The 27,378-nt window shown below is 48.5% G+C and overlaps 4 protein-coding genes across 4 annotated transcripts; 1 reads left to right on the forward strand and 3 right to left on the reverse strand.

Annotated features, from left to right (window-relative positions):
• Positions 1–1,690: 1,690 nt before the first annotated feature.
• On the reverse strand, positions 1,691–3,837 carry gatd3l (glutamine amidotransferase class 1 domain containing 3, like). The gene is made up of 7 exons (XM_067228196.1): positions 3,718–3,837; positions 3,536–3,588; positions 3,272–3,385; positions 2,860–2,991; positions 2,561–2,653; positions 2,038–2,203; positions 1,691–1,890 (listed from the first exon to the last, which is right to left on the reverse strand). The coding sequence occupies exons 1-7, from the start codon at positions 3,835–3,837 to the stop codon at positions 1,756–1,758; spliced, it is 813 nt and encodes a 270-aa protein (XP_067084297.1). The 3' UTR covers positions 1,691–1,755.
• A 2,569-nt stretch (positions 3,838–6,406) lies between these two features.
• On the reverse strand, positions 6,407–8,065 carry tmem127 (transmembrane protein 127). The gene is made up of 3 exons (XM_067227956.1): positions 7,319–8,065; positions 7,062–7,226; positions 6,407–6,864 (listed from the first exon to the last, which is right to left on the reverse strand). The coding sequence occupies exons 1-3, from the start codon at positions 7,560–7,562 to the stop codon at positions 6,554–6,556; spliced, it is 720 nt and encodes a 239-aa protein (XP_067084057.1). The 5' UTR covers positions 7,563–8,065; the 3' UTR covers positions 6,407–6,553.
• Positions 8,066–8,255: 190 nt separating this feature from the next.
• On the forward strand, positions 8,256–11,463 carry ciao1 (cytosolic iron-sulfur assembly component 1). The gene is made up of 7 exons (XM_067227674.1): positions 8,256–8,637; positions 8,732–8,880; positions 8,992–9,103; positions 9,290–9,378; positions 9,602–9,803; positions 10,144–10,231; positions 10,667–11,463. Exons 1-7 carry the CDS (start codon positions 8,499–8,501, stop codon positions 10,899–10,901), a joined length of 1,014 nt encoding a protein of 337 aa, XP_067083775.1. The 5' UTR covers positions 8,256–8,498; the 3' UTR covers positions 10,902–11,463.
• An 881-nt stretch (positions 11,464–12,344) lies between these two features.
• Positions 12,345–26,825, reverse strand: snrnp200 (small nuclear ribonucleoprotein 200 (U5)). Its single transcript, XM_067227673.1, has 44 exons — positions 26,597–26,825; positions 26,133–26,296; positions 25,866–26,037; positions 25,550–25,742; positions 25,217–25,272; positions 25,030–25,128; positions 24,541–24,693; positions 24,313–24,412; positions 24,066–24,202; positions 23,868–23,948; positions 23,609–23,782; positions 23,328–23,465; positions 23,068–23,223; positions 22,705–22,875; positions 22,353–22,546; positions 21,947–22,220; positions 21,685–21,795; positions 21,373–21,504; positions 21,073–21,261; positions 20,653–20,850; positions 20,380–20,532; positions 20,166–20,246; positions 19,947–20,030; positions 19,751–19,857; positions 19,462–19,580; positions 19,141–19,295; positions 18,805–18,994; positions 18,534–18,707; positions 18,160–18,320; positions 17,750–17,977; positions 17,114–17,305; positions 16,785–16,963; positions 16,534–16,685; positions 16,281–16,389; positions 16,069–16,177; positions 15,712–15,901; positions 15,198–15,362; positions 14,928–15,049; positions 14,679–14,822; positions 14,285–14,461; positions 13,978–14,138; positions 13,776–13,857; positions 13,540–13,632; positions 12,345–13,374 (listed from the first exon to the last, which is right to left on the reverse strand). The coding sequence occupies exons 1-44, from the start codon at positions 26,639–26,641 to the stop codon at positions 13,225–13,227; spliced, it is 6,414 nt and encodes a 2,137-aa protein (XP_067083774.1). The 5' UTR covers positions 26,642–26,825; the 3' UTR covers positions 12,345–13,224.
• Between the last annotated feature and the right edge of the window lie 553 nt (positions 26,826–27,378).

A 27,378-nucleotide genomic window follows, 5' to 3' on the forward strand; every position in this document is an offset into this window, starting at 1 on the left:
GAGTCTGTTGTGAGCCTGTGGTACCTGATGTTGAATATTTGAAAGTCATGGAATGATGTGGTTTGAATACGGGACAGCTTTTGACTGGGGTCTGACCGTCAATAAAACAAAGTGTCTTTGGGTTTTCCACGTGCGTGTAGACAATCAAAACACAGAAGGCTTTCGTTACAAACATCTTGTGAAGAGTCTGCCTATTGAAATCCAGAACTCACACTGACCTACAGACTAACCAGGGAGTCAGGTGGCTGAGCGGTGAGAGAATCGGGCTAGTAATCCGAAGGTTGCCAGTTTGATTCCTGGTCATGCCAACTGACGCTGTGCCTGTATCAGGACTTGAAATACTCGATCAAAATCACAAGGTGTTTTCCTTTAATCTCTTTTATTGTATATAGATGATAATCTAGTACCTTACATCCAAGCAACTCTTTGGTCCAAGGGACTTTGAGTATGCGACAACATCTGGGTGTGTGTTTGCATTCCTTGTCCAAACAGGGCAGAACCCATCTCATTGAATTGTTCCCCTTAGCGCCCCCTACTGGTAAATGTCATGTACTTCCTCTCACTGAGGCTATGGTAGGTCAAAGTGTTGTTTTTTTTTACCCTTGATTAAAAAAATCGTACATACCATGTACTAGGTGTTTCTCTCCAAATGACAAGAATAATAACCAGGGTTTTTTGTAAAGTAAAAATGACACGAACAGCAAAGTAAGAATGGAAACATTCAAAACACACCTCTGTCTGTGCAATAGTTTTTATTTGATACTTTGATCATTATTATTGCTGTCCACTCCACCCTCATTGTTATGATCAAGTTATGACATTCTAACATAAACCATTTGCTTCATCTGTATAAAATATATTTGTATGTTTTTATGACACCACAGTAAGGCCATTGTATTATTTTTCACCTCAACTTAAACCTAGCCCTTTGAGGTGAGACGTGAGATGTTCCTCTGCTCTACACTCTCCTATTCTTGCCTGTATACTGTGGATTACAGTCATCTTCCAGTGAATGCCAACCAAGTAAACGTACTGTAACATCACCTAAATCTCAAACTTTCTTCGAAGTTAAGGAATGAAATTAGGGTATGAGATTACGATTCTCTGTACTTTGTTTTTGAATCGCAGGCATCATTGAGGAGTTGTTTATTCATCAATGAGGGTTTTGAATTGCAGCAATGTTTACAAAATCACATTATCAATGTGAGAACAACACTGTGAATGTTTCATTAAGCTGGCTTTTAATGTTTGAGTTAGGAGTCTCCTTATATTGTTGTAAATGTCATGCCCAAAAATTGCGTTTGCGTGATGACAAATACTGTACTTTTGTACTTTAGTGAACACTTTTTTTTTTATACACAGTATATATAATTTCTGAAAAAAGAAAGAATGAAAGCCTGTATTACTGAAAATGCAGCTGTATATCTGGAGTCAGTTGCTGTTTTTTAAGATGTATTTTGGTGTTTTGTACAAACTGGAACAAATTTTATATCTTGCCGTTTGGTTGCTGTCTTTGTCATTTTTACATGTTTGTATTGAATAAATTGATTTATTCTAAATGTACCAGAAAGGTTGTCATAATTCAACTACATGATTATGGTTTGGAATTCAATCATGGACCCCAGAAATATTTCGAATCTTGGAACAGATATGTTTACATTCACGTTGTTTTTATTAGGCGTCATGTAAGTTATGGAATCATACAGGTCATCCTACCATCAACTTTCAGGAGTCTGTTTACAGACTCATTACAGCTCACTTGGCTGTCATACGCATGACATGCTTGACCATGTTACCAATCCCATCGAAGATGTAATGGTAGTGGTAGTCCGTCTCCCACATGAAGGTCGGGGTGCTGATTACTTTGTTCTTCTCGTCAACAAATGCCTCGTGATGTCATCGGTTAAGGTCAACGCAGGGTAATCTAAATGACGATGGCATCAAAACGAACGTCTAGCTCATTAGGAAGGCGTAAGAGTGATTTGTTGTCACAGTGTCATTTGCTGTCTGGGTGAGTGCAAGTTACTGAAAGGATATGTAAGGCTCCCTGACGTTGTGGCGTGCGCCCATGCTCTTCACAACCTGGACCATGGTGGTGTTCGGCCAGTGGCCCCAGCGGCTTTTCTCGTCCTTCTCATAGCCCATCGTGACCTCCAAACTTGGCAACACGCGGCAGGCTAGCACAGGGGCCATGCTAGACAAACTGAAACAGACAGGATAATACCGAGGTTAATTGGTTAAACTCACTCCTGAATATAAATACCGACAATCTGCCGCATCACGCTACTAGATTCTTAGAGGCATGATTGGCCAAAGCGGTCTTTATAAAAGATGGACCCTAGTTTAATCAAAACCCTTAGGTTTGTGAAGGAGGAAGTGATACTGAAGAGCACTGCAAAGACACCTGTGACTCGGGCACCCGCATACCAAACAGAGCACCAGGTATTTAAAACATGCAAGAGATTCAAAGGAAATGTGGAGGAAGTAATGTGTGCATTACACACTGAGTTTCTGAACTCGGTGTGTGAGGCAATGGAGGTGTATAGTTTGAGCTACATACCCAATAGGCTTGCGAGAGCGGTGGAACTCTTTGAGTACTCTCTCCACGTCGTTGTGGAGCTTACAATCTTTACCTTCCTTCATGAAGGTGGATCTAGAAGAGAAATGTAGAAGGTTGTAATGGATCTGGACAAAGCCACGACACCTTGACTTTGTATAATATTTCTGGACGAATAACATTTTGTATTCATAGGAACCTTACCACAACCTCACTGTACCACCTAGTTTCAGAAATCTCTGTCTCTGTCTCTCTCTTTATTTCTCTCCCTCCCCCTTTCTATCTCCATCCCTCTCTCTCACAGGTTCTTGGTGATGCCGTGACCTCCAGGGAAGATGACCGCATCGAAGCTGTTGACGTCCAGCTTGGACAGATCGTGCATCTGCATCGTGCCCTGGCCGTGGCTGAAGCGAGAAGACTCCATCATCATGTTCCTGAGAGGTGGAGACAGAAGACGTTGAAGCACTTTTAATGCCAGCCCTAACCTAGAGAGGGTTTAAAATGCATGCACTAAAATGTGAAGCTATCAGATTGTATCGATTCCTCAAATGTGAGGTTTCATCCCGTAATTTAGCATCCAATAAAGACAATCTATGTCTATTTTGTATTGTAATGCAAATTAGATTAGATATACGTGGCAAATGTAGTATATTCTATTATTTATTATGTCTATGTATAAATATACTGTACGCTTGTGTCCTCTTATGAACTTACCGGTTCTCTCCAGAAGCAGGTTGCATTTTCATATGATCCATGACGTTCATCTGCGGTTGGTTTGGAGCAAAGATCTGGAAGCGGGCCCCATTTCTGCTCAGATGGTACATGGTGCTGAAAACACACATAAGTTACAACAGTGACTGTGTTCTTGACACTAACATCCACACCCAGCTAGCTCCTTTCAGTAAACGCGAGCTCCAGCACCAAACACTTCTGTAGAGCCGAGAGGCACACTGTTCCACGCATCCAAACCATACTCACTAAGCAGCCTCGTGGATGTCAGTCCCATCCCACCAGCCACACCCTGAGAACACCTAGGACAAAAGTTCAACTTAACTTCATATACTTCAATCACAACACCAGCTTGAATTTCCTTCCTGGTTTAATAAAGTGAAATTGTATTGAATACTACACACACACGTCACCAAATGTCATTCCCTTACCACTGCTATGTTGGTGTTCCCCCAGTTGCCCCAGTCTCCCCCGTGGTGTGCGAGGCAGACAGGCTGACGAGCGAGGATAGCCGACGCCTGTTTAGCGAGCAAGTTCCTTGACGCCAGCATGGTTCAGCCCTTGACTCAAAGAGTGATGAGGAAGCCAGTGAACACCTCAACAGACTTTGATAGCTAAGTTCCAGGAGGGTTATCACAGGTGAGGCTGTATATATACTTGCATAGTGTAAGTCATAGTGACGTCACCTCATAAGCTATCTTCCCTTCTTGGAAGGGAAGAATCCTCTCTTCTTTGTCTGTCTAGAGGCTCTTCTTCTTTTCCATACTTCCAATCTAAGAATACCTGGCTCATTCATCTGATTATCTTATTTGGCTACCAGTGGCATAGCCAAGCTCTGAACTGTAGATCAAACAAGGGCTGCCTTCTCCTTTGCGCTGACTGTGAACTCTTAAACTTTTGATAGGCACTCAGATCATGGCAAAGGTTTCAAAAATGCGAACATACTTATGGTCCAAATCAAATACGTTGTGAGAGAGAGTGACCTTCTATGCTAAAATGCTTTCGGTGGCATTGAATAGGTTGAAAAGACGAGTTGTAGAATAGTTTTGTTCGAACAGGTGAAAAGTCACGGTCTTGATTGCGACACATGCCCTTTAAAGTCCATTAAACTGTAAGGCTCTTACTCTGTAATACCATGTGGTGTCTAGCAGAGTTACTCTTAGATAATGCCCTGATCGTCCTACATGGCCGGAAGTACGAAAGCCTACGTGTTGGTCTGAATACCCCTACTAAACGTGTGTCTTATTATGAAATAAGGACATTTACAAACTTTTCTCTCGTACTTTTGAGTTTCGTTTTTTTACATCCTCTCATTGCACTATTGTACCTCTCCTCCTAGGCTAGAATAGGTTTATAAGGTTAGTATAGGTTATCATGTGTATTAGAGGTTGAGTATATTGTATAGAGTATTAGATATTATCTGTATATTTAGGAGGTTTACTTATTTAGCATAGATGTAATCGATGTTCTGTGTACTTATATGTCATGTTATGCCAGGTTGCCTTGCGTTGTCTTGTCCTAAGAATTTGGGTTGTTGGGTTGTTCTTTGCATCTGACAATAAAAGACTTGAACTTGAACTCATTTAGCTAACGGTGCTACATTGAGGCTGGTTTGTGGTTTCCTTTGAGCTTAGTGAGGTTGGTCATCTTGCTAGAGTTAACCTCAAAGGTATTCACACCAACTCATCGTCCTTAAGACTGCTGGATTTAAAGGTCAGTTTTAAGTTTGGCTAAGATTCTGGCCTAGGAAATTATCATTTCAAGATTGAAGAGAAACAGAGGACATGACACTGATTCAAAATCTATGTTTCTTTCCGTCTGTCTGTGATTCTGATTCTTCGACAAAAAGCTGGTAGAACTACTTTGTGAGAATCTGGGATGATTTGCAGCCAAATCAACTGACAGATCCTTTTGAGAGGCACCCTTATGTTCTCGATAAACGCATCAGGACAGACATCAGGTTTCTAAAGCTGTGTGTAATTATGCTTTTTGTGTAAAGAAAAAAGGAAACCGAGCCAATTCAGAGCATTTCTTTTTTTATTATTTCCAACATGAGCAGCTTTATATATAAACAGTGCACAATATTTTACAATACACATTCTCCACACACTGAGTAAGTATAGCAACAAATTGAGGGGGAAATACAAATGAAGATATGAAATTTACAAGAGGAATAATGGTCAGCTACATTTACAATTACATTAATCACATACAAAAAAATCTAGAATATGGCCAAATTCCCAACTTGTGGTGCCTGTGTGTAAAATTTGTCCAAAATGTTAGACAATCACATTCACAATCTGGAGAATCAGAGGAGACTGCACAGAGAACACTGCTTACTGTGTACAAACAAGAGTCGCAATTCAAATGGAGATTTGACCTATTTGTAAGCCAAATTAATATAGAGAAGACGACTTGTTATTTGTTTAACTATCACTCCTTACTACTGAGAGGATTTTAAAATGTTTTCATGATCCGTTTTTTTAAGGTTCCATCCTAAATCAAATCTAATTTTAAACTGAAAACACCTTACATACACAGCAAATGGAAAAAGAAAAAGTGTTGTCTATACCACACCGGGGACAATCATTTAATAAATAAGGGTAAATTTAAATGAACATAAATGTAAAAAAAAAAAAAACTAAGTGTAGTCTCAGTACTGTTGTTTTACTGATTAAAAAGTTAAATAGTACAGTATAAATGACCACCATCAAATTAATAATAAATGAAGCATGTTGATCTGTAGCAATTCAACTTATCAAACAAAAGGGCAATACACTGCACTCGTTCACCCCTAATTTGTTCAAAATTTGGCATTTGTCAAGTCGTGACGATCCCACTGTTGTAGAGCACGAGGACTGTTACACCACTACTTGTCAGTAAACCTGAAGACTCGTTTCGTACAGCAAAGCATGAAACAATGCCCAATGTAATTAAGCTTGCTTGTAAGGACCAAACCCCAGTTGCCATTCACATGCAGTTTACTGAAACTCAAAAGCTTCAGTTGTGGAAAACAAAAGAAACAAGAAAACTTCTGCCACCACAAAGAAAAAAGCTTTCATGCATACAAGCACCAACAGTTGAGAAACAATTGAGTTCATTGTGTTTTGATTATGGAAAGAAGAGAATTTGCCGGACATCCATTTGGTAGAGTTACTGGATCGGGTTGCCATAGATACATGTTTGATGAGAGGCCAGTAGTGGTGCAGATAAGAGAAGCTCAGGTGAAAGAGAGAAGACAGCGAGACGATGCCACACCAGACTACATTACGGTGTGTACGCAGGCGGCGGCTGGAACTGGTTGGCAATGTCATAATCGGTAGGATACGTCTCGCTGCTCTCCTCCATCTCAGACAGCAGCTCCAGGGCCTGCTCCTCCTCCTCGGTGGGGTAGTGCCGCAGGAGGTTTGCCGCCGTGGCCAGGATGGAGGCTCCGCCCGCGCCGGCCACCAGGTAGAAGCTGATGGCGAAGGTGACGTAGATGAGGGAGCCGTGGTACTTCTTGTGCTGCTGCTGCAGAGACAGGATGAGCTCAGACGCCCAGTAGCAGAACCCGATGACAGTGGCGCACTGCAGCACTAAGGGGTAGAGACACACGAGTTTGCGGGCGTTTATATTTGCATCGAAAACAGTGATAGGTTTGGCTCAGTGGTAAGAGTATTTGACTGCCCATCATGAGGAAGTTCAAATACCCCCCCTGTACATCACTAGGGAGGGTCTACTAAAGGAAAATATTACATTAGCAACCGTCCACAGTCGTTTGGCATATCCATACCTGTAAGGATGTGGGCAAAAGCATATCGGCGGGTGATCTTGAGGGCAGGGTGTTTGGGCCCAAACACGTCCAACAGAAAAGCTGTCAGGCTGCACAGTATGCCCAGGAAACAGAAGGCAGCTATGACCCTCAGCAGTAAGATGGTCTGAGAGTTCACGCAATAATCTGAAGAATAGGAAAACCAGAATTACTATGAGTCACTCCAATGGTTGAGGTCTGGACGGATGTCAGAAGTCGTTGATGTTTTTGATACTAACCTTCCAGGAGTTTAGGGTCGGTGTATCCCAGGACATCTGCCACACCAAGTTCTTGTCTGGGGCACGTACCCCCATGGACTCGCAGCCAAGCCGGTTCGGCCAGGGCAGTACACAGAGCCGTGATGGACAGAGCACCGGGGAGCGCAGATGCCAGGCTCCGCTCGGGCTGTTTGGGCAGTGTGGTACCCGCTCGTCTTCGCCGGTTTCCAGGGACAGTGGTTCCCGGTGGTGCATACATTGTCATCCAATCACCTCTTTTACTAAACCAGGTCTAAATGATCAATTCCGCTTTGTTAGCTAAGGTCCGATAGCTTTAGACAATCCTGCTCTCCGCCAGTTAGTGTATTGCGGCACTCGAAAGTAGAACAGTCGGTCTGACTGAATCGTTTATTTGAATAGCATACAGCGATTTACGTTTGCTGGATAAATGTTTAAAATGTACAATCGTGTGAGATCTAAAAAGACGCAAACATCAGACAGCTGTGTCAAAAAATGGAACAAAAGCTAGCCTTGCTAGTTAACTTAGCTTTCCAGCTGGGCCTGTTGTTGTCAGTCTAGCTTCTTCTGAAAGAAATATCTACGATGTTGCTAGAACACACGCTAACTGATGAAACGAACAAAAAAAATTAACTATCATCCATGATCAGTTTAACATAATATTAGAGTTTCAACCCTGCGGTTCAATACAAAATGGGAACTCCTTATGCATCGGACACTAGAAACAAAACAAAAGCCCTCGGTTAGCTTCCTGTACTTCCTTGTTCATCTTCCTTCTTCTTTCGTTGTAGTTATGTACAAAAATACTGCCATCCACCGGAGATTAGGCGCTCTCGCTGCCGTGTTTCTTTGTACCACCGATGTAGTTCTTATCCCACACGCTTGATGGCGGACTAGTTCCACATTTGAACCGAAAAGAGTAGAAGAAGAATCGAAGCAGGAAGTTGTGAATCCAGCGTTGACAGAAGTTACTAGTTATGTACTAACGTTTGGCAGTAACAACACGTCTTAATCTTGATTATTAATCATTATTAGAAATAACAGTTGCACTATTCGTGTCGTTATGATTGCATAGTTATCAAGTTGAACGTAACTTATTGTACCTTTATTTGCAGCATATTTTGCCTGGCTTGCTATCAGTTCTGGCTTTGTCTAACTAGCTAGCCAGCATTTTAAGACAGATATGAAAGATACATTATCCCTAATTCACAAATTCAACGCCCATCCGGATTCGCGCTGTTGGTATGTTGCATGGAATCCGAAGGGCACTTTGCTAGCCTCTTGCGGTGGTGACCGGGCCATACGAATTTGGGGGAAAGAAGGTAGGCAAATATTTTATTGTAAGAAGACGTGAGCCAAGTGTCAGTGATCATAAATGACAAGTGAAACGGTTCCCCTTATTTGTGGCCACATAAGGCGACTCCTGGGAATGCAAGACGGTGCTTCAGGATGGACACCAGCGCACAGTCAGAAAGGTGGCTTGGTCGCCCTGTGGTAACTACCTTGCCTCCGCCAGCTTCGACGCAACCACCTGCATCTGGAAGAAGAAAAATGACGATTTCGAGGTGAAAAGAATTGCTGTCCACAGTTCAACCTTTGGTTAAACAGGATAAAAGTTGATTATGAAGGCCTATGTCCACTCTAATGATAACATTGCATGTATCTGTGCCTTCCAGTGCTTGACTGTGTTGGAGGGGCACGAGAACGAGGTCAAGTGTGTGGCCTGGGCTCCATCTGGGAACCTGTTGGCCACGTGCAGCAGAGACAAGAGTGTGTGGATCTGGGAAGGTGAGGCATACATTTTGAAGTCATTCAATCACAACAATCTCAAGTCATAGCCATTGGCACACATACCCATCCAGTGAGAGACATATCTACTGGCTGCATAACGACACGTTTCACTTGTTCTGATGCTTTGTGTGCACAGCACTGTATGAATTCAAACCAGCTCTTGTGTATTTCTGTTTTGCTCAGTGGATGAGGAGGATGAATATGAGTGTGTCAGTGTGGTGAACTCCCACACTCAGGATGTCAAGCACGTGGTCTGGCACCCTAACCGGGAGGTATAACTTCATTAACCATATATAGATGGTGCTTGGTACACCTTTTCCACCTTGTTCAAGCAACAACAACCCCCTAAAAAAAGTGGTGTGTTGATCTTGTTTGTTGACATTCAAGAGCTAAAGTGTGCTAAGTATCCTCTCTCTCTCTCTCTCTCTCTCTCTCTCTCTCTCTCTCTCTCTCTCTCTCTCTCTCTCTCTCTCTCTCTCTCTCTTCTCCACCAAGCTCCTGGCGTCCTGTAGCTATGACAACACCGTGTGCATCCACAAGGAGGAGGATGACGACTGGGAGTGCTCGGCCACCCTAGAGGGTCACACCTCCACCGTGTGGAGTCTGGCCTTTGACCCCAGTGGTCAGAGGCTGGCCTCGTGCAGCGATGACCGCACCGTGAAGATCTGGAAGGAGAGTCCGCCAGGGGAGGGGCAAGGTGAGCTGGCAGCCATGTTTGAGGGACTGGAGTTAGGTGGGGTTACGGTGCCTTGTGTCAGTGACTCGTTGGCTGGTTAGGGCAGTGGTTCTCAACCCTGGTCCTCAAGTACCCCCCTGTCCTGCATGTTTTAGATATTTCCCTGTTCCAACACACCTGATTCAAATGAATGGGTCGTTATCTAGTTATGCAGAAGCCTGCTAACGACAATTCATTTGAATCAGGTGTGTTGGAGCAGGGAAACATCTAAAACATGCAGGACAGGGGGTACTTGAGGACCAGGGTTGAGAACCACTGGGTTAGGGCGTGATGTCAGCTGATGTGTTGGGGTGTTTTACAGGAGATGGCAGTACGAGTGCGGGCTCCTCGTGGAAGTGTGTCTGCACCCTGTCGGGGTTCCATGCACGAGCCGTGTATGATGTTGCATGGTGAGTGATACCCTCTTACCTCACGAATGTTTTTGAAGCTTAAATGTGGGTCTTAGGAATCTCCATCTCCCGTGCCTCCCATGTTGAACGGAAATGCTGTTATTTCGTTGCACTGTACTGTGTAATATAGTAGGTAACATTTTTGTGTTGCACTCTTGCCTGGTATTTGAGATGTCATCTTTGCAGTGCCTGGTTAAATACTGACTGGAGCCGCCAAATTTTGAAGTTTGAATCATGTCCTTCTGATTGTTGATTTTCAACTGTACCTTTTGTAGTTTTGGATCAAATCGTCTGCTAAATGAATATAGATGTGAATATGAACTCAGCAGCTCTCTCTCTCTCTGTCTCTCTCGCTCTCTGTCTCTCTCTCGCTCTCTGTCTCTCTCTCGCTCTCTGTCTCTTTCTCGCTCTCTGTCTCTCTCTCGCTCTCCCCAGGTGTCCGCTGACGGCCGCCCTGGCGACTGCCTGCGGTGACGATGGCGTGCGCGTGTTCAAGGAGGAAGTGACATCAGACCCGGAGCAGCCCGAGTTCTCCCTGTCGGCCCACGTAGCCCGGGCCCACAACCAGGATGTCAACTGTGTGAGCTGGCACCCCAAGGAGACCGGCCTGCTGGTATCCTGCAGCGACAACGGAGAGATAGCCATGTGGAGATACCAGGCCGAGGCCTGAGACCTGCACTGGAACGCACCTGCCAGGGCAAGGGTGGGACAGTACAGGATTGACCCATTTTCCGTTTAAAGATGCCTTCAGAAGTGAGGCTGAGTGTTGTCCCTGTTGTGACTTACCTGCACTGTTGAGTCTAGGTGAGGATATAAAATATAAAAATGACAACAACAAAAAAAAGACTAAATATAACCATTTAAGACAACTGATCATGGGAAATGTAGTCTGGGAAATGAAGTCTTTGGGTTCCTGCCTCCTATGTCTGATTTTCTATTTAATGTAATTTGATCCCATGATTGGCCTTGTGTAAATTTCATAGTTCGTGAACTAACATCAATTTAGTACATCGAAAGATTTGTCCCAAATACAGCAGTATGTACTAAGCCCACTTAAAAGATACATTTTCAAAATGTTCATGTGTTATTAGTGGCACAAGCTCTAGTGGCTGACCTTCTGCTGTCTCCTGGGTGACTGTTGGGAGAGTCATGATATTGGGGCACTGGTAGCTCACTGGTTAAGGATACCATGTAAGTGAAAAGCCTAAAATAAAAAAATGTTTTAATGAACACCAAGATTTACTTCACTTTTTATTTTAATAGAGTGGAAGGGATGGATCTTCCATATGGGGTACCTAGCAAGATTTGAACCTTGCTTGCCCGTATGAGGCTTGAGCCTGCATGATGCAAGTACTTATCCAGTAGGCCACAGGGGATTCTGTAAGCTTTCTGCAGAATTTAAACACATCTTTGAAAGAAAGGATGTATCTTTTCAAAGATAGATTTGAAACATCTTTGTGTTTTGACAGGGCATTGGTGGCTCACTGGTAAAGTCTGTGCCTTGTGATTTGGGGCCTTGCTGGGAACATGGGTTCAAATCTCACTGGTCTGTCTTCTCTAGATTGTCCCAAGCAAATCAGAATTTACATATTTAAATGTATCTGTAAAAGAAGCACTTAACTTTAAAATGTATAAAACTTAACTTATAAATAATTTAATTTTGTTTGTTTTTTAAACTTATAAAAGGTAAATATCTTTTTAGACTCTTGATTGAACTCTCTTGGCTGAGCCTTTCCTGGTGGGACAGTTGGGTACCTGGAAAGACAGTTGGGAGAGGGGATCTGGACAGTCGGGGAGTGCGCTGCGGTTACAGGGATCTGGGCCCACAGATGTGTTTGACACTGTGCCCCTTGCTGGATTTGAACCCAGGCCGTTGTGGTGTAGGCTTTGTTCTCAACCCACTACACCACGGGGTCCCCCTCTTAAATACTTGGAAATAACATATATATTACTTAACTAATATCAGTTAAATTAATGATAAATTGGTTTGAGCGAGATTTGAACCAGGGATACCATGTTTGGCAGCAGACTCAAGAGTACACATGCTTACACCACTGAGCCACAGAGGGACCCTGCAAATTTACTTTCTACAAGACATTGTAATTGCCCTTATGACACTACTAACACGTAGGTGTTTGCTCATGTGGCAGGGGTCCACTTGACTACCGGAGCCCCCTATCCCCTCCTTGGAAAGTCTATTTGAAATTGAAAAATACCCACAATGCCAAGATATATTCTCAAAACAGGTGCTTTAGTAGAATCCTGGTAGTACAATGGTAAAGTGCATGTGCATGGCAATCTTTGGGGATTGTGGGTTTGAATCCCTCCTGAGACTTGCCATCTCCTTTAACTTTACTGATCTGTCCCAATTAACGCAGCAATGAGCTGCTACATTAAAATGAATCTTTTACAATAAACCATACAAACCTTCTAATACATTATTTGAACACTTTCTTTTGAAAAGGCTTCTGCCAAACAATTAATCGTTAGTGTCCGGTGTCTCCCTAATATCTGACAGCTGCAGTGTCGACAGTCAACAGCTCAAGGTACTTTTTGGATCTTTTTATTGCAAAACAAATAAGGACAGATATTACATTTTAATAAAATTCTATTAGACAAATCTAATAGCAATTATTGTTGAAACAGAAAGTACCAAGACTTGGTGACTTGGATGTTGAATTATTTTTGTCCACTACAGTAGTATGCAGGCATTTTCTTGTACACCTGATGCATGTCTTCTATTGGTGAGCATTATATATGGACTATCTTGGGAGGTACACACATCAGTCTGATCTACTCTGGGAATAAAAAATCAACAATTATAGCCATACAAAACAATTACTGTAAAACCAAATAATGACTGTCTCAAAAAAAAAAAAGAAACACACAAAATTAACATGACCCAAGTCCTTATCTACACCTCCAAATCCCGCACTGATCCTCTTCTCAAACAGGATTTCTGACACGGTCAGTTGGAACTCCTCCAGGTGACCTCAGTCTGAGTCGCTGTCGCCCTCGCTGTCAGCCTCCTTCACGTCCACGCTGAACTTGTACTCCTGATCGCAGCCCATGTAGGCGTCGCTCATGAAGTACAGCGTGTAGTTGTGGACCCCCAACACGGGCGCCACAAAGTCCAGTTTCACCTACGACAGAGGGAAGGACATGGAGGGTTAGACCAAGCACTTGGGGTATTCAGGTTTTAGTTGTGTGTGTGAGTATATATATATTAAGATATAGATATATATCGATATCTATATATATCTGGAGTGTTTAAGCACGTGGGTGCCTGTCTGGGGAGGATAACCGACCTTGGCCTTCTGCTGCAGGGTGAGCCTCTTGATAGAGATCAGGCTGTTGGACTTGGGATCTCCAATCACAACCCACCAGCCCTCCTCACGTTTCTGTAAAACACCGAGAACAACCGAGGCGTCAGAACAGAACATGCCACTGACTTGACGGTCTTGCTGACAGAACCGCCTGGGACTTTGCATCCGAGGGGTTTGCTCAACAAATCAAATGTGCTGGAACTCTGGACAACTGGTACCTGAGGGAAGAGCGGGGCGATGACCGGACCAGTGACTTCCTCCTCCCTCTCCAGCTGCACCAGAATCAGGACTGGACCTCCACTGCGAACAGGGGGATAAAACACATCACATTCATATGCCTGTCGGCCCCCTCGCGGTGAGGCTCCCGTGCACTAGTCTCTCTCCCCCCCCCCCCTCTCTCTCTCTCCCTCGGTAGATTACCTCTTGATGTTGTCCTTCTCAGCCACCTCGTAGGACAGCTCGATGTTGGGGTAGCGGTTACAGAACCGAGCCACGTCGGCGATCTGGCCGTCGGACAGCTGCAGCAGGGCGCTCCTCTCCTCATCCTCCATCTCCATGATGTCGAAGATGCTCTCCACCCCCTGACAGAGAGACAGAGAGAAAGAGACAGAGCGAAAGAACAGGGTTTAAAAGGTGGAGCAGGAGGCCAGCTTTCAGAAACAAAGACTCCCAACAACACCAACATCCTGGTGATGTCTGCCCAGATGTCACCAGCGGACAACGTTACCTTGTCTGTGCAGCGCTTGATGTGTTCTGAGGTGAAGTAGGGCAGCTGTTTGAGGTACGAGTCCTTGGACCACATGGCCTGGGTGACCATCTGGGCCAGCTCCATGGCAGCGAGGGCAGGGCTCAGCCAGCCGTTACTGGACAGCACGTCCACACACGCCTGGATCAGACGCACCGCCTGCACACACACACAGAGAGGGAGGGCGAGAGAGAGAGATTAAAAAACAGACGTTGATACTCATTTGAAATGTCCCCGTCTTTCTCCTTCCCCTCCTCCTCCTCCTCACCACCACCACCTCCTCCACCCCTCCTCCTCCTCCTCCTCACCACCACCACCTCCTCACCACCTCCTCCACCCCTCCTCCTCACCACCCCCACCTCCTCCTCCACCTCACCTTGCTGAGGATGTCCTCAGTGTCAGATTGCAGCTCGGCGCTCAGCTGCATCCTGGACAGGTGGGCCTGCAGCATCAGGTTGGTCTTCACGTGGGGGTCGTTGAACTTGGGGTTGTTCAGCTTGTGGGGCACCTTCTGGGCCAGCTGACAGGAGGGGAACAAAGCACGGTTAAGCATCCAGGAGACGCCGTCCGAAAGGCTGTTGGCTGGGAGCGATCTCAGGGGAGGCGAGGAGGAGGAGGTGGGTACCTGTCGCAGCAGAGTGTCCTCGTGGTGTCTGATGGGGATGTTGTTGTACTCGGCGGCGTTGGAGATGATCTCGATCAAGCCTCGGATCTTTGTCTTGGCGTTCAGAGACATGCTGAACAACTCTGTAAGCCCGCAGGGACATGATCAGTCACGACGCACAGATTAACAGCATCTTATTCCTGGAGAGGTTTAACTACAGCTGAATAACACCCTCTCATTCCTGCAGGAGGTTTAACTACAGCTGCGTTTCCACAGGTTGTCCGTCCTCACCGATGGTGGTGTAGTTGATGTAGTAGTAGGCAGCGATCATGCCCAAGTTGAGGGGGGCCACGTCCATCTCGTCCTCGATGCTGATGCACTTGGACTGCTCCAGGTCATGCAGGGTGTGCTCCACCAGCTCAGACAGGTGGTCCGACAGGTGACGGTGAGACATGCCTGGAGGAGGAGGAGGACGGGGAGGAAGGGTGGTGGTTAAGTGACTGACCCGGTCCCACTACCGTCCCAAACTGAACTTGACCTGTCCCAAAATGTACATTCTTGCGTTTTTGCATTTTGACATGGGTCTAAGTTATTTGCAACATTGATTAAGTAATCCATACAGTCGTTGGGCTCAAATCAATGTCTGAATTTAAATTTGAATACATACACAATTTCAACATTCTTTCTTGGTGTGGCTGTAGTAAAATATTTTCCAAAGGCCAAATAAAAAGGTAAGTCTTTTTTTTTCTTCTTTTTTTTTTGGTTTGACCGGTTATTTTTTTTATTTATTTGGAACAAACGTTACCCTGCAGGTTGTAGTAGTTGGGGTTCTGTGTCATGCGGCGGTAGAGGAACGTCCAGGTGAGGTAGTCCACGGCGTCCTGCTTGTTCTCCACCGTCTTGGTGACGATCTCGGCGTTGAAGTGGTCGTGGAGACAGTGGTCCAGATGGGACTCCACCGGCAGCGGCTCGTACAGGAACTTCTTAAAGAAGTCCTGGGGAGAGAAAGAAGCAGATTCCAGTCAGAGAGCAAACAAGGAGACCGACAGGAAAACGATAGAGGGAGGGTGTAAAATAGACGAAGAGAAAGAAAGAGTCGGGGAGGACAGAAAGAAGGAAAGAGTGTAACACAAGAGGGGGAAGTAAAAGAGTTTGCCGCTACCTTCTTGGAGCCCTGACACATGATGACGCAGCGGCCCTCGTCGTCCTGCAGGGGGCGGTTGGCCTTGCCCACCATCTGGAGCACGTCGTAGATGGGATAGTCCACATACCTGCGGGCAGGAGAGAGACCGTGTCACTCACAGGGGGGGGGGGGTCAGCGAGGACAGCGTTTGGACACTAACACCCTACATGACAGCGCTGAGGGAAACCTACGCGTGGATTTTGCCGTTGTAGTACTGGGTATCCATGACGACGACGAGGTGAGCAGAGATGTTGGTGCCCCAGCAGAGGGAGCGCAATGCCACCACGACCTGGACGGCACCTGCACACACACACACACACCATTTTTAAACCGTCCCATCGCCTCGTAACAGCGACAACAAAACAACAGCTGTTTGTAAGCCGCCAGCTCTCCTGTTGCGGAAGGAGGGGCTCGCCGGCAGGCGGGGGGAGACTGCGGCCGTACCGGAGTTGAAGAGCTGCTCCACGATCTTGCGCTCGGTGGTGTTGAGGCCCTCGTGCAGGTAGCCCACCCCGTTGGCCAGGGTCTCCTTCAGGGTGGCGTCTGCCACCTTCTCCAGGAAGGGAGCCAGGTCCTTCTCTGTGCAGTGCAGGAACCTGAGGACACACCGGGGACTCTGTTAGCATCCCGATGCGTCGAGCTAACGCTCAATACCGCTGGGGAGAGGGGGGGGGTCAGAGGTCACGGGGTCTGACCTCTGGGGAACGACGTCGGCGGCGCAGAAGGTGAGGATGTCGATGGCGGTGAGTCGGGTCTGGCGGCGGGACGGCACGAACACCACGGCGGGCTTGGAGGGCGAGTGCTTCATGATGGCGTGGTACACCGGCTTGGCCATGGAGAGCAGGCGGGTCTGGGTGTGACTCACGTTGAAGCCCTGGAAACCAAGAGAGGAGATTCAACTGTGGTGAAACACTGGCTGCCATCGGGGCAGAGAACCCATATGACCCCTCTGCCGTCAACCCCTTCCCACCCACGCACGACCAAGCAAGGGTCTAACTCCTGCCTCCTGTCCCGTGTTGCCCACCTGGATGTGCAGCTCCAGGGGAACGGGCCGGACGTTGGGGTGGAAGTTGAAGGTGGCCGTGGTGCTGCAGCCCAGCCAGTGGGCCACGTCCTTGGCGTTGGAGAGGGACGAGCTGAGGGCCACGATGCGGATGGGCCGCTCGATCTGGGAGGAGATGTACCTCATCCTGGAGCAGATCACTTCCAGCACCGGCTGGGCAGGGAGGGAGGGAGAAATTTTATGTTTCTATCTAGTAGAACTTTATTTTTACATCCGGTAGAACAGTGGTTCTCAACCCTGGTCCTCAAGTACCCCCTGTCCTGCATGTTTTAGTTCAGTGGTTCCCAATCCTGGTCCTCGGGCCTCCGTGCCCTGCATGTTTTAGATGTTTCCCTGCTCCACCGCATCTGATTCAAATGAATGGGTCGTTATCTAGTTACGCGGAAGCCTGCTAACGACCATTCATTTGAATCAGGTGTGTTGGAGCAGGGAAACATCTAAAACATGCAGTAAAGGGGGAACTCGAGGACAGGTTTAAGAACCACTGCGGTAGAACATGATGCTGAAAATATATTACACATATCCGTATATATAAATATATATTTTTAAATCATGCAGGAGAGAAGCCGTTCTCCGCATGCGTCTCCAGGGCCTCACCCCATTATCTCCTCCGATCAGGTGGGTCTCGTCCACGATGAACAGGCTGACGTTCTGGACGTTCTTCCTCTGCTTCCAACGGCGGGACAGGATGTCCCACTTGTCGGGCGTGCTGACGATGATGTCGCCCTTGCCCAGCAGCTTGAGGTCGGTGCTGGTCTCCCCCGTCAGCAACACCACCTTCTTACTCAGCGCGTCCTGGAACTTCTGGTGCCAGTCCATGAACACCTGGGGGCCGGGCGCATACGACATGGGTTAGAGACTGGTGTTGGCCTTAGACTGGAGCCTGAGCCGTCAGGTTAGACTAGTCTAGTTAAGCCTGTCGTGTTAATGTTACGGTTATCTCAACTGGCACTCAAAGTTCCCGTCTCTACTGACAGCTGTCTATTGTGTGTGTGTGTGTTCTGCACCTGCTCAGCCAGGGCCTCCATGGGCGTGATGTAGACACAGCGACCCTCCACGTTGTGCAGCAGCATCCTCAGGATGGCAAACTCGGCACAGATGGTCTTCCCGCTGCCCGTGGGCGCGCCCACAAACACGTTGTCATCGCTGTTGTACAGAGCGTTGAACACTGCAGGAGCACAGACACTGAAATGTCAAGACTAGCTGGCAAACAGGGCCTGGAAAACACAGTTCTTCTAGGTGTTACCTCAGCTCAAACTGTTCTTTTTGTATCTTGTGTTCTCCTAGTGTACTTGGTCTGCATAGTTGGTAAAGTCTTAAAATCAAGCATTTGATTGCCGATAACTGGTGTGAGCAAACGACAATGAACTTGAACTCCTACCCTGTGTCTGGATGGGGTTGAAGAAGGGGAACTTGTTGTGGTAGAGGGTCTCGAAGGCGGCGTTCCGGAGGGCCGTCACGGGCAGGGGCTGCAGGTCCAACAGCTCTGTGGGCGGAGGGTACTTCTCCGGGAGGATCAGGTGGCGGAACGACACGGGCAGCTGGGTCTCACAGGCTGGGGGGGGGGGGGAGGAGGGGGTGGGATGAGACAGACTCCCAGAATGCATTGGGTGTTTGTGGAGGGAGAGGGTTCTGCGGGCGACGCCACTCACACAGCCAGCGGTCGGAGGCCACGCGGATGAAGTACTGGGGCGGCAGGGGCTCGAACACGGGCACGAAGAAGGTCACCAGGTGCTCGTCCTGGGCGTACTTGGCCTTGAGCAGGAAGTACTCGTGGTGGAGGATCACCTCGCTGTCCACGTCCTCCACCAGGATCCAGAAGGCCTCGGACGAGCCGTGCACCTGCGAGGGAGAGGAGAAGAACAAGGGGGTCAGGATCAGGAAGTGATTGCAGGGGTGTGACTCGGCAAAATGGGGGAGAAAAAAAAAAACGCAGCCAATCATCGAGGCTGGATTCAGATGTAAACGTGTCCCGAGGTTCCACTGACCTTGTCGTCCCACTGGAAGTCGGGCGTGATGGTGAGCTCCACCTTGAGGGTGGAGCGGGTGATGGGCTGCAGGTGCACGGCCAGGTCCAGCTTGGGGAACTGGTGGACGTACTTGTGGATGGTCTTTCCCATCTTGGGCATGCGGATCAACTCACCTGGAGGACGGAGACAGTGTCAATAACCAGCACCAGCAGGTGGGAATTTCTGATCCTGGATTACTGGCTGTATTTTGGGTGTGCCGTTTTGGATATCAACGTCTGCTAAATAAAGATGTGATGTAAGTGTAGGGCAGGATGGAGGAGATTGTGGAGCTCCCCTCACCAATCTCATTGTGGTTGAGGTCGTAGAGGCGCTCGAAGGGGAAGTTCTTCTTCTCGATCTTCTTGATGACCTCTTCCGGAAGCTTCCTGAACTGGCGCAGAGGAGACATGGACTGCCACCTGAGGGGAACAAAACCGTGAGATTAGAGACGCTTCACCTGTACCAGCCCAGGCCAGAGAACCAACACCTGTCCCATATAACAAACTTGGTGCGTTATAAGGGTTCAAACTGAAAATGAGTTCAGTCTTCCTGTTGATAAAAAAAAAAATCTAATAAACTGATGACTTACATCCTCTTGTCAATCATCTTGCACAGGTTCATGGTCTTGTCAGTGAGCTGGGCCCAGCCTCGGCTCAGGACGATCTCAAAGATGGCACGCATCAGTCTCCCCGCGCTCTGAGGGTTCAGTACAACACGGTCAGCGTCACGACAACGCAATGACACAACCACCGTCAACCAACGCACCCTGCTGATGGCCTCCTTACCTGTGTGACGTAGACCATGTCAGCCATGAGGGCAAAGCCCTCCAGCTTCAGCTGAGAGATGTAAGCCTGGAGAAGCACGTTTATCTGGAATGACAGGAGGCAGAGGCAGGGTCAGAGGCAGGGTCAGAGGCAGTGTGATCTATTCTGGAGCAGCTGGTGTGGATGTGTTATGGTCTGGTCCTCCAGCCCAGACCCAGGCCCTGCCGTGGGGAGGGGTACCTTAGCGCTGGGCTCCTCGATGCTCTCCTTCACCGGGATGGGGACTCTCTCTAGAAGCTTCTGCAGCTCCAGCTTCTCCTCCTGGGAGAGAAGACCACTGGTCAACACTTCTGTCACTTCATACAAGATTTTTAATTTATTGTTTTTGTGAAAGCAACATTGCTGGTCTCTTGACACCAGACATGTAACTGGACCCCGTCTGGGCGCTGCCTACCTCTCTGACGGTGATGTTCCTGAACTCAGATGAGAGGGAGAAGACCCTGAAGAGCTCGATCTCGCTGAGGGTGGGCTTCAGAAGCTGGTTGTAGGTCTGGATGGAGTCGTGGGTGATGTAAAAGTGACTGGCAATACGGCCCAGGTCGGTCACCTGAAGAGAGGAAGAGGAGAAGAGGAGAAGAGGAAGAAGTGAGGAAGTGAATACATTTATCCAAAGTATTCATTTATCCGGCACCAACACAGTTAGAAGCGTGGAGCTAGTCGTGTGTACCTGGAAGCTTCCGGTCCTCTTGTCGTACTTGACCAGGCTGTTCTTGTCCAGGACGTTGGCAGCCGTGTGCACCAGGTCCATCCTGCGGCGCTCCAGCAGGGGGTCCGAGCTGCGGTCGTCGTGGGAGACGCCGTACAGGGTGGGGTTGCGCAGCATGCGCACGTACAGGTAGGTGTAGCCCAGCCAGTTCACCGCATCCTGGAACAACACAGGGAGACGAACCAAACAGCCCAGGTTTGTGTGTGTGATTCTAACCAGAGGAAACACCTCCAGAAACATGCGCTATTGGTCCTTGATTTCCTGCACTACTTAGAGAAAAGCGTCTGCTAAATTAATGAGAATATTAAATGTGGTACAACCCTGAGAGGAACCAGCGTGCGTTCTGGGGTGGCGGCGTGGCGAGCAACGGCCCTCTCTCACCTTGGCGTTCTGCACGTTGCCCAGCACGATCTCGGCGTTGAGCATGTCGGGCAGCTTGGCCACCATCTGGCTCTCGATGGGCAGCTGCTGGTTGAGCAGAGACAGGTAGTACTGCAGCTCCCCGTGAGACGTGATGAGGATGCCCTCGCCCTTGGTGTCGTACTGGGGACGCCCTGCTCGGCCCAGCATCTGACACACACACACACATGCTGGGGTTACACACACCGCGTACAGACACACACGGTCCAGTGTTCCGAAGACGTCGTGGATGTTGAGGGGACGTGAAGTGGGCGGACTGACCTGTAGGATGTCCAGGGCTCCCAGCTCGGTCCAGCGGCCCTTCTCAGGGCTGTACACCTGCGTGCCCTTGATGATGACGGTGTGTGCTGGGAGATTGACTCCCCAGGCCAGCGTGGCTGTAGACACCAGCACCTGGAAACAAAGCTCTACAGTGAGACCAGCCCTGGAGTAGCTACCCGTCTACACCATCCAGACAGCACGAAGAGACAGGGGGAGGAAACAGGAAGACAGAGGGAGGAAACAGGAAGACAGGGGGAGGAAACAGGAAGACAGGGGGAGGAAACAGGAACAGACAAGGAGGAAGTAACTGACCTGAATGTGGCGATCAGCAAACAGATCCTCCACCAAGGTACGGTCCACCCTGGTCATCCCAGCATGGTGAATAGCAAAGCCGTACGGCAGCAAATCCTTCAGCTCCAGATTCTGTTATAAATCACAATAAAAACAAAAATAAGAAAATAGGATTAGGCAGTATATATATATATATATATACACACACACACACACATATAGGGCATCATGTGTTGACCCATCGGAAAAAAGCGGTTAGTGTGGGCTGAGAAGGTGAGCTGACCTTGCACTGCTCCGCCTCGGTCCTCAGGACCTCTGTGGAGGCCGAGCCCTCCCTGAGGAACAGCCCCAGGGTGTCCTTCTCCAGGCACATGTCCCTGATGGCCCGGGCCGTCTTCCCTGTCTCCTTCCTGGAGTGGACGAACACCAGCACCTGGTTCTTCCCCGCGTGCTCCATGATCTTCTCGTACACGATCTCGTTCATGATCTGGAAGCGCTTGATGGCCTTCTTCTCCGTGATGCCCACGTAGGTCTGCTCCAGAGGCACGGGCCGGAAGCTGGAGGGGACACGAGGAGGGTCAAAACTACCGAGGACACGCGACCACTCGGAACACGTCAGAGAACACGTGTAGAAGCTGAGCGCGGTGAGGGTGATTCAAACGTGAACAGAGGAACCAGAGAACCCAGACCTGTTGTCGAAGTAGAAGAGGCCCTTGGCTGGGTCGACGCGCAGGCAGGTGGCCACGTCCTCGTAGTTAGGCAGGGTGGCGCTGAGGCCCAGCAGGCGCACGTCCTCTTGGGTCAGCTCCACGTTGCGGATGGTGCGGGCCACCAGGGACTCCAGCACCGGGCCGCGGTCGTCGTGGAGCAGGTGGATCTCATCCTGGACCACACACACACACAAACTTAGGCTACAACAAGTGAACTGTAGAAGTGTGGCTAGTGTGGATACAGTTGTGCAGGTCCGCAGACACATGCACACACACTGCAGGGGTGAGGTGCAGGCCCCCCCTCACACACACAGGAGTGTGTTGTACTCACAATGATGATGAGGCGGACTAGCTGAGTGTAGGTGCGCTCGCCCCCCTTGCGGGTGATGATGTCCCACTTCTCCGGGGTGCACACGATCACCTGCGTGGCGTTGATCTCCTCCTTACACAGCTGGTGATCGCCCGTCAGCTCAGACACGACGATGCCGTAGCTGGCCAGGCGCTGGGGGGGGGAGGGAGGGAGACAAAGAGGTGAGCACAGCCAGGGGCAGGCATGAGACTGGAGCACAGGGCTTGTTACAGCGCTGTGATAGAACTATAGACCCCCCGTCCATATCGATGCTAAACCAAGAGACTGGTCCTCTCGGTCTGTTAGGAGATCCTCTCCACGGACCTCCGGAGGCGGGAGACTCACCTTGCTGAAGCTCCCCACCATCTCCTGTACCAGCGACCGCATGGGAGCCACGTAGATGATCTTGAAGTCGTCCAGGTTGATGGTCCCGTCCAGGTTGATGTGCTTGCCGATCTCCCTGAGCATGGCCATCAGAGCCACGTTGGTCTTACCCGCTCCCTGGAGACGAGAGAGGAGGACAGCGAGCGTTAGAGGTGAGCTCCGTCCCCAGTGCAGGGGGACATGAGGGCGGGGAAGCTTCAGGCTGGAGCCGGCGGACGAACCGTGGGCGCGCAGACGAGCAGGTTCTCGTCCGTCTCCAAGGCGGTCTTGAACAGCTTGCTCTGGATGCGGTTCAGGGTTTTGAAGCCTTCGAACCCGGCCTGGGCATACTTGGGGAGCTTCTCAATGGGCACAAGCACCTAGAAAAAAAACACATGTCCATTCCACAATCACCACTCGATCACTGGTTATACTACTCAGCATAAAGTGCATAGGAAACAAGACTAGACACAAATTATCTGACCACCCTCACTCTCTCTCACACACACACACACACACACACCTCATCGTCAGCGAAGGGCTTGGGTTTGAGGGCGGGAACGTGAACTTCCTCGTATCCTTTGCGCTGTTTCCGGAAGGATCCGTCAGGCAGCTGGCACCTCTTGTTGGCCATGAAGTGACTGCCCTGTGTGAAGGCCAGGTCCTCGAGGTCCAGGAGCTGGCGAGGGGTCATGGACTGGAGCACAGGAGAACATGTTCAGACTAGGGGAGAGCCGGGGGCAGGGGAAACATGGATTTGGTGTCCGTTTTCAAGTCCTCACCTCTCCGTGGTCAATGTCCATGGACTCCAGGTCATTATCCATACGAGACTTCCTCACCCTCTCCCTGCGAGATCGCTCCTCCTGAACACACAGAGACGACACACTGACTGGTTAAAGAGACGTGAAACTTGTTTGATGAAGGAATATGACAAAGAACGCACCCAAGGAAAATCGTGTTGTGAGAACAGGACTGCTTACCCTGATAATATCCTCTTTCTCGGTCTCCTGTAGCTGGTAAAGGATTTTGGACAGTTCCTGATCCGACTCCATCTTCCCAATAATCTTCTCCTTCTCCGCCTCACTCTGGGCGCTCGCCAACATGGTACAATACTGGACTGTAGGAGAGGCAGGGAGAAACCGATGACCGGCACTGACAGACCTCTCCAAACCTAAAACACTGCCAGCAGTTACAGTCTACAGCTGCGACACAGCGACGGCTACTCACTCATGCGCCGGTGCTGCCTGAGGATCTTGATGAAGTCGAACGTGTTGAAGCCCAGCAACAGGACCAGCTGGTTCTCACACTCTCTGTCGTCACTGGCAGTCTGTGTGGGGGAGAGAGAGAGAGGCCAGGGCTCGTCAGGGGAACTGAAGGCTCAACAGGTAGGCCTGGACAGTACCCTGGCACCAGACACGGTCAGGAGACAGATCCCTCAGAGCGTCCCCGCCTCACCTTCAGGATCTCCAGAACCTCATCTGCTTTCTTCTGGGACACGATGGCGTCGTCGTAGAAACGGCTGAGCTGGCGCTGGAGCCAGAAGGCGTCGATGTCGCGAGGGTGCAGGTCCTTCTTCTTGGCTGTCATCACGTCCCCCGTGACCCCCAGCTATATCAGCCGAGAGAGAGAGAGAGAGAGAGAGAGAGAGAGAGAGAGAGAGAGAGAGAGAGGGGGAGGGAGGGAGAGAGAAAGGGAGGGGGAGGGAGGGAGAGAGAGAGAGAGGGGGAAAGAGGGAGGGGGAGGGAGGGAGAGAGAGAGAGAGGGGGAAAGAGGGAGGGGGAGGGAGGGAGAGAGGGGGAGAGAGAGAGAGAGAGAGAGAGAGAAAAAAACACTGTTCTTAGGACGCTGGCTTATACAACAGGATGGAGACGGCGTTGTTTAGTACTGATGTTTAGCTTTGGTGTCGGTTAGGTGGGTGTGGAGTCATGTGGACGGCAGACGTACGTTGGCCGTGAGCGCGCTGCCCACGTCCGCTTCCTCTCCCTCGCTATCCTCATCAGAGCCCTGGTCTCGCACCTCCCCAAACTGGTCCTCGTCCCCCTCCTGCAACAAACAAACGGTCAACACGACCCGCTCCGACCCGTCGCTCACCCCTCATCGCCGTCGAGGACAACCGCGACCCGCGACTCACCTCCTCGTCAGATTCAAACTGGACATTCACTCCATAGGTCTCGTCGATGTTGTCATCTGTAGGGGAGGACATAGACACACTTAGCCACGTCGCAGCAGCTAGAAAACACTACACAGAACATCACTGTATGGAGATTTTGTAATCCCTATAAAACCTTACATGTGTAGCCATGAAGGTTGTGCAGTTCGTCAATGTGTCTGTGTTCAAGACGTTTGTCCGATATGTCGCCACTGTACTATCAAGATGCTACGTATGATTTGATCTTCTGCGAAACTGCAGGATGGAGCGCAGATCAGTAAACATGAAAGTGCATCTTCTCCTTGTCATGCCTACCCATGTTCTGCAGCTCCTTGTCTCCCCCGTAGTCGGAGATCTTCTTGCCCAGGTTGACCAGCACGTGGTAGCGCGTGTCGTCGGCCGGCCCCAGCAGCTGCTCCACCTCCCGCCGCCTCTCCTTGTCCCTCATCTTGTCGTTCTTCAGCACGGCCAGGACCTCGTCTGCCGCCCCGCACAAGATGTCACGAGGCTGCGGATTCGCCATCACAACACGGGTCAAGACTTCGACAGACTTGCATTGTTTTGTTTCTTCAAATGCCCGGTTGTGTTAAATCTGTACACCTTTCAGAAATAAAACGAGCAGTTTGCTGACCTGATCTCCTAAGGCGGCCTGGATGAAGCTGAGCAGGACTTCATAGGTCTCTCTGGTCTCCTTTGTTTTGGGCTTGTATACGATACCCACCATCTCATCAATGCCCTCAGACAGGAGGGTGAAGCCTTTCATCTTATTTATGTCGTGCCTGTCTTCATCTCTCTTTCTTCTCCTGGATATTGCAAAGGGAAACGGTTTTAACGGTTAGGTAATGTCAGGATTAAAGGGAAGAAAACTTAAAAAAGACTCGTGCACCGTATTGCCTACTTTGCACGTCTCTCTTCCAGCATTTGCGGCTTGGTCCTCTGTGACTTATCTCCCATCTTGGTCCCCTCCAACTTCCCCACCAGTGACAGTACCTCTCCGGTGGGCTCATCGCGGCGTGTGCGGTCGATCAGAGAGCGGTCAGCTTGCAAAACCAAATTAGAGTTCTGCAATAAAAAAAGGCATGGGTAACGTTATGATAAAGACAAAGAACGTTCATTTAGAAAAAAGGTTTAAACGCATGTTTGCATACAGAGGTGAAGCTAACTCGTTTAGCTCTACTTGTTAGCCAAACTTGCAGTCATCGACGGCTAATGATAGTCAGCTAAGCTAACCTGATAGCACAAGCAATTTCCTGCGCTACCTAAGCAAACATTGCAAAACAAAGTCAGCTAGCATTAGAAAGCGCCTTACGACGGAATAGTCAATAAATTCTGGAACATCTTGAAATACTTAATGATACGTACCGCTTTGTACTCGTACTGCAAGCTACGCGCAGTAACATCCGCCATGGTGGAATAGTTACCGCACTTTTGTACTCACAGAATATAAACGACCTGGTTATCGACTACGGCTAGCCAGACAACTAGCTCACAGTTGCTTTGCTTAGATTACAACAGTTGAACAGAACCCGTAGAAATCAATATTTACACTTTCTGACACGCGATTTAGCTAGATCACTGTATAAACAGCGTTCTCCATACGTTTCTACTAAACACGCTCCTGCGCCGCAAAACAACTGAGACCCCTGTTTCCGCTTCCGAGTCACAGTTCACTAAAATTCAATGTCTAATGTGTTAGAACGACCTCTATCGACTAACTTGACTTACTGCAGATTGATACACTGGCTGCAGAGATACTGTAGTTTAGGTTATACTAATCAGAATCAGAATTTGGTTTATTCGCCATGTAGGTTTACACAAACACGGAATATACAGTGGCAGGAAGGTGTATAGTAATAATACAAGGTCTTTTTGGCTTTTCATTTACGCATGACGTTGGATGCCTTAATTAAATTAGTAGCGAATATTCATGTATGTGGCATTATAAACGATCTTTAAAAAAAGTATTTTATATATTTGAAAAAGACTGGAAATATACTTCATATACCCCGGTAAACAGTTGCATCTCAAAGTTTTTACTAATGACCAAAATATAGAGCTTAATATAAACTTTGTCATTGTAATTGTATAACAAACATATAACCACAAACAGATTTTGTAAATTCGTATTTATTTAGAATCATGTT

This window comes from Osmerus mordax, chromosome 24 (genome assembly GCF_038355195.1).
Source record: "Osmerus mordax isolate fOsmMor3 chromosome 24, fOsmMor3.pri, whole genome shotgun sequence".
In the NCBI taxonomy this organism is placed as follows: Eukaryota; Metazoa; Chordata; class Actinopteri; order Osmeriformes; family Osmeridae; genus Osmerus; species Osmerus mordax.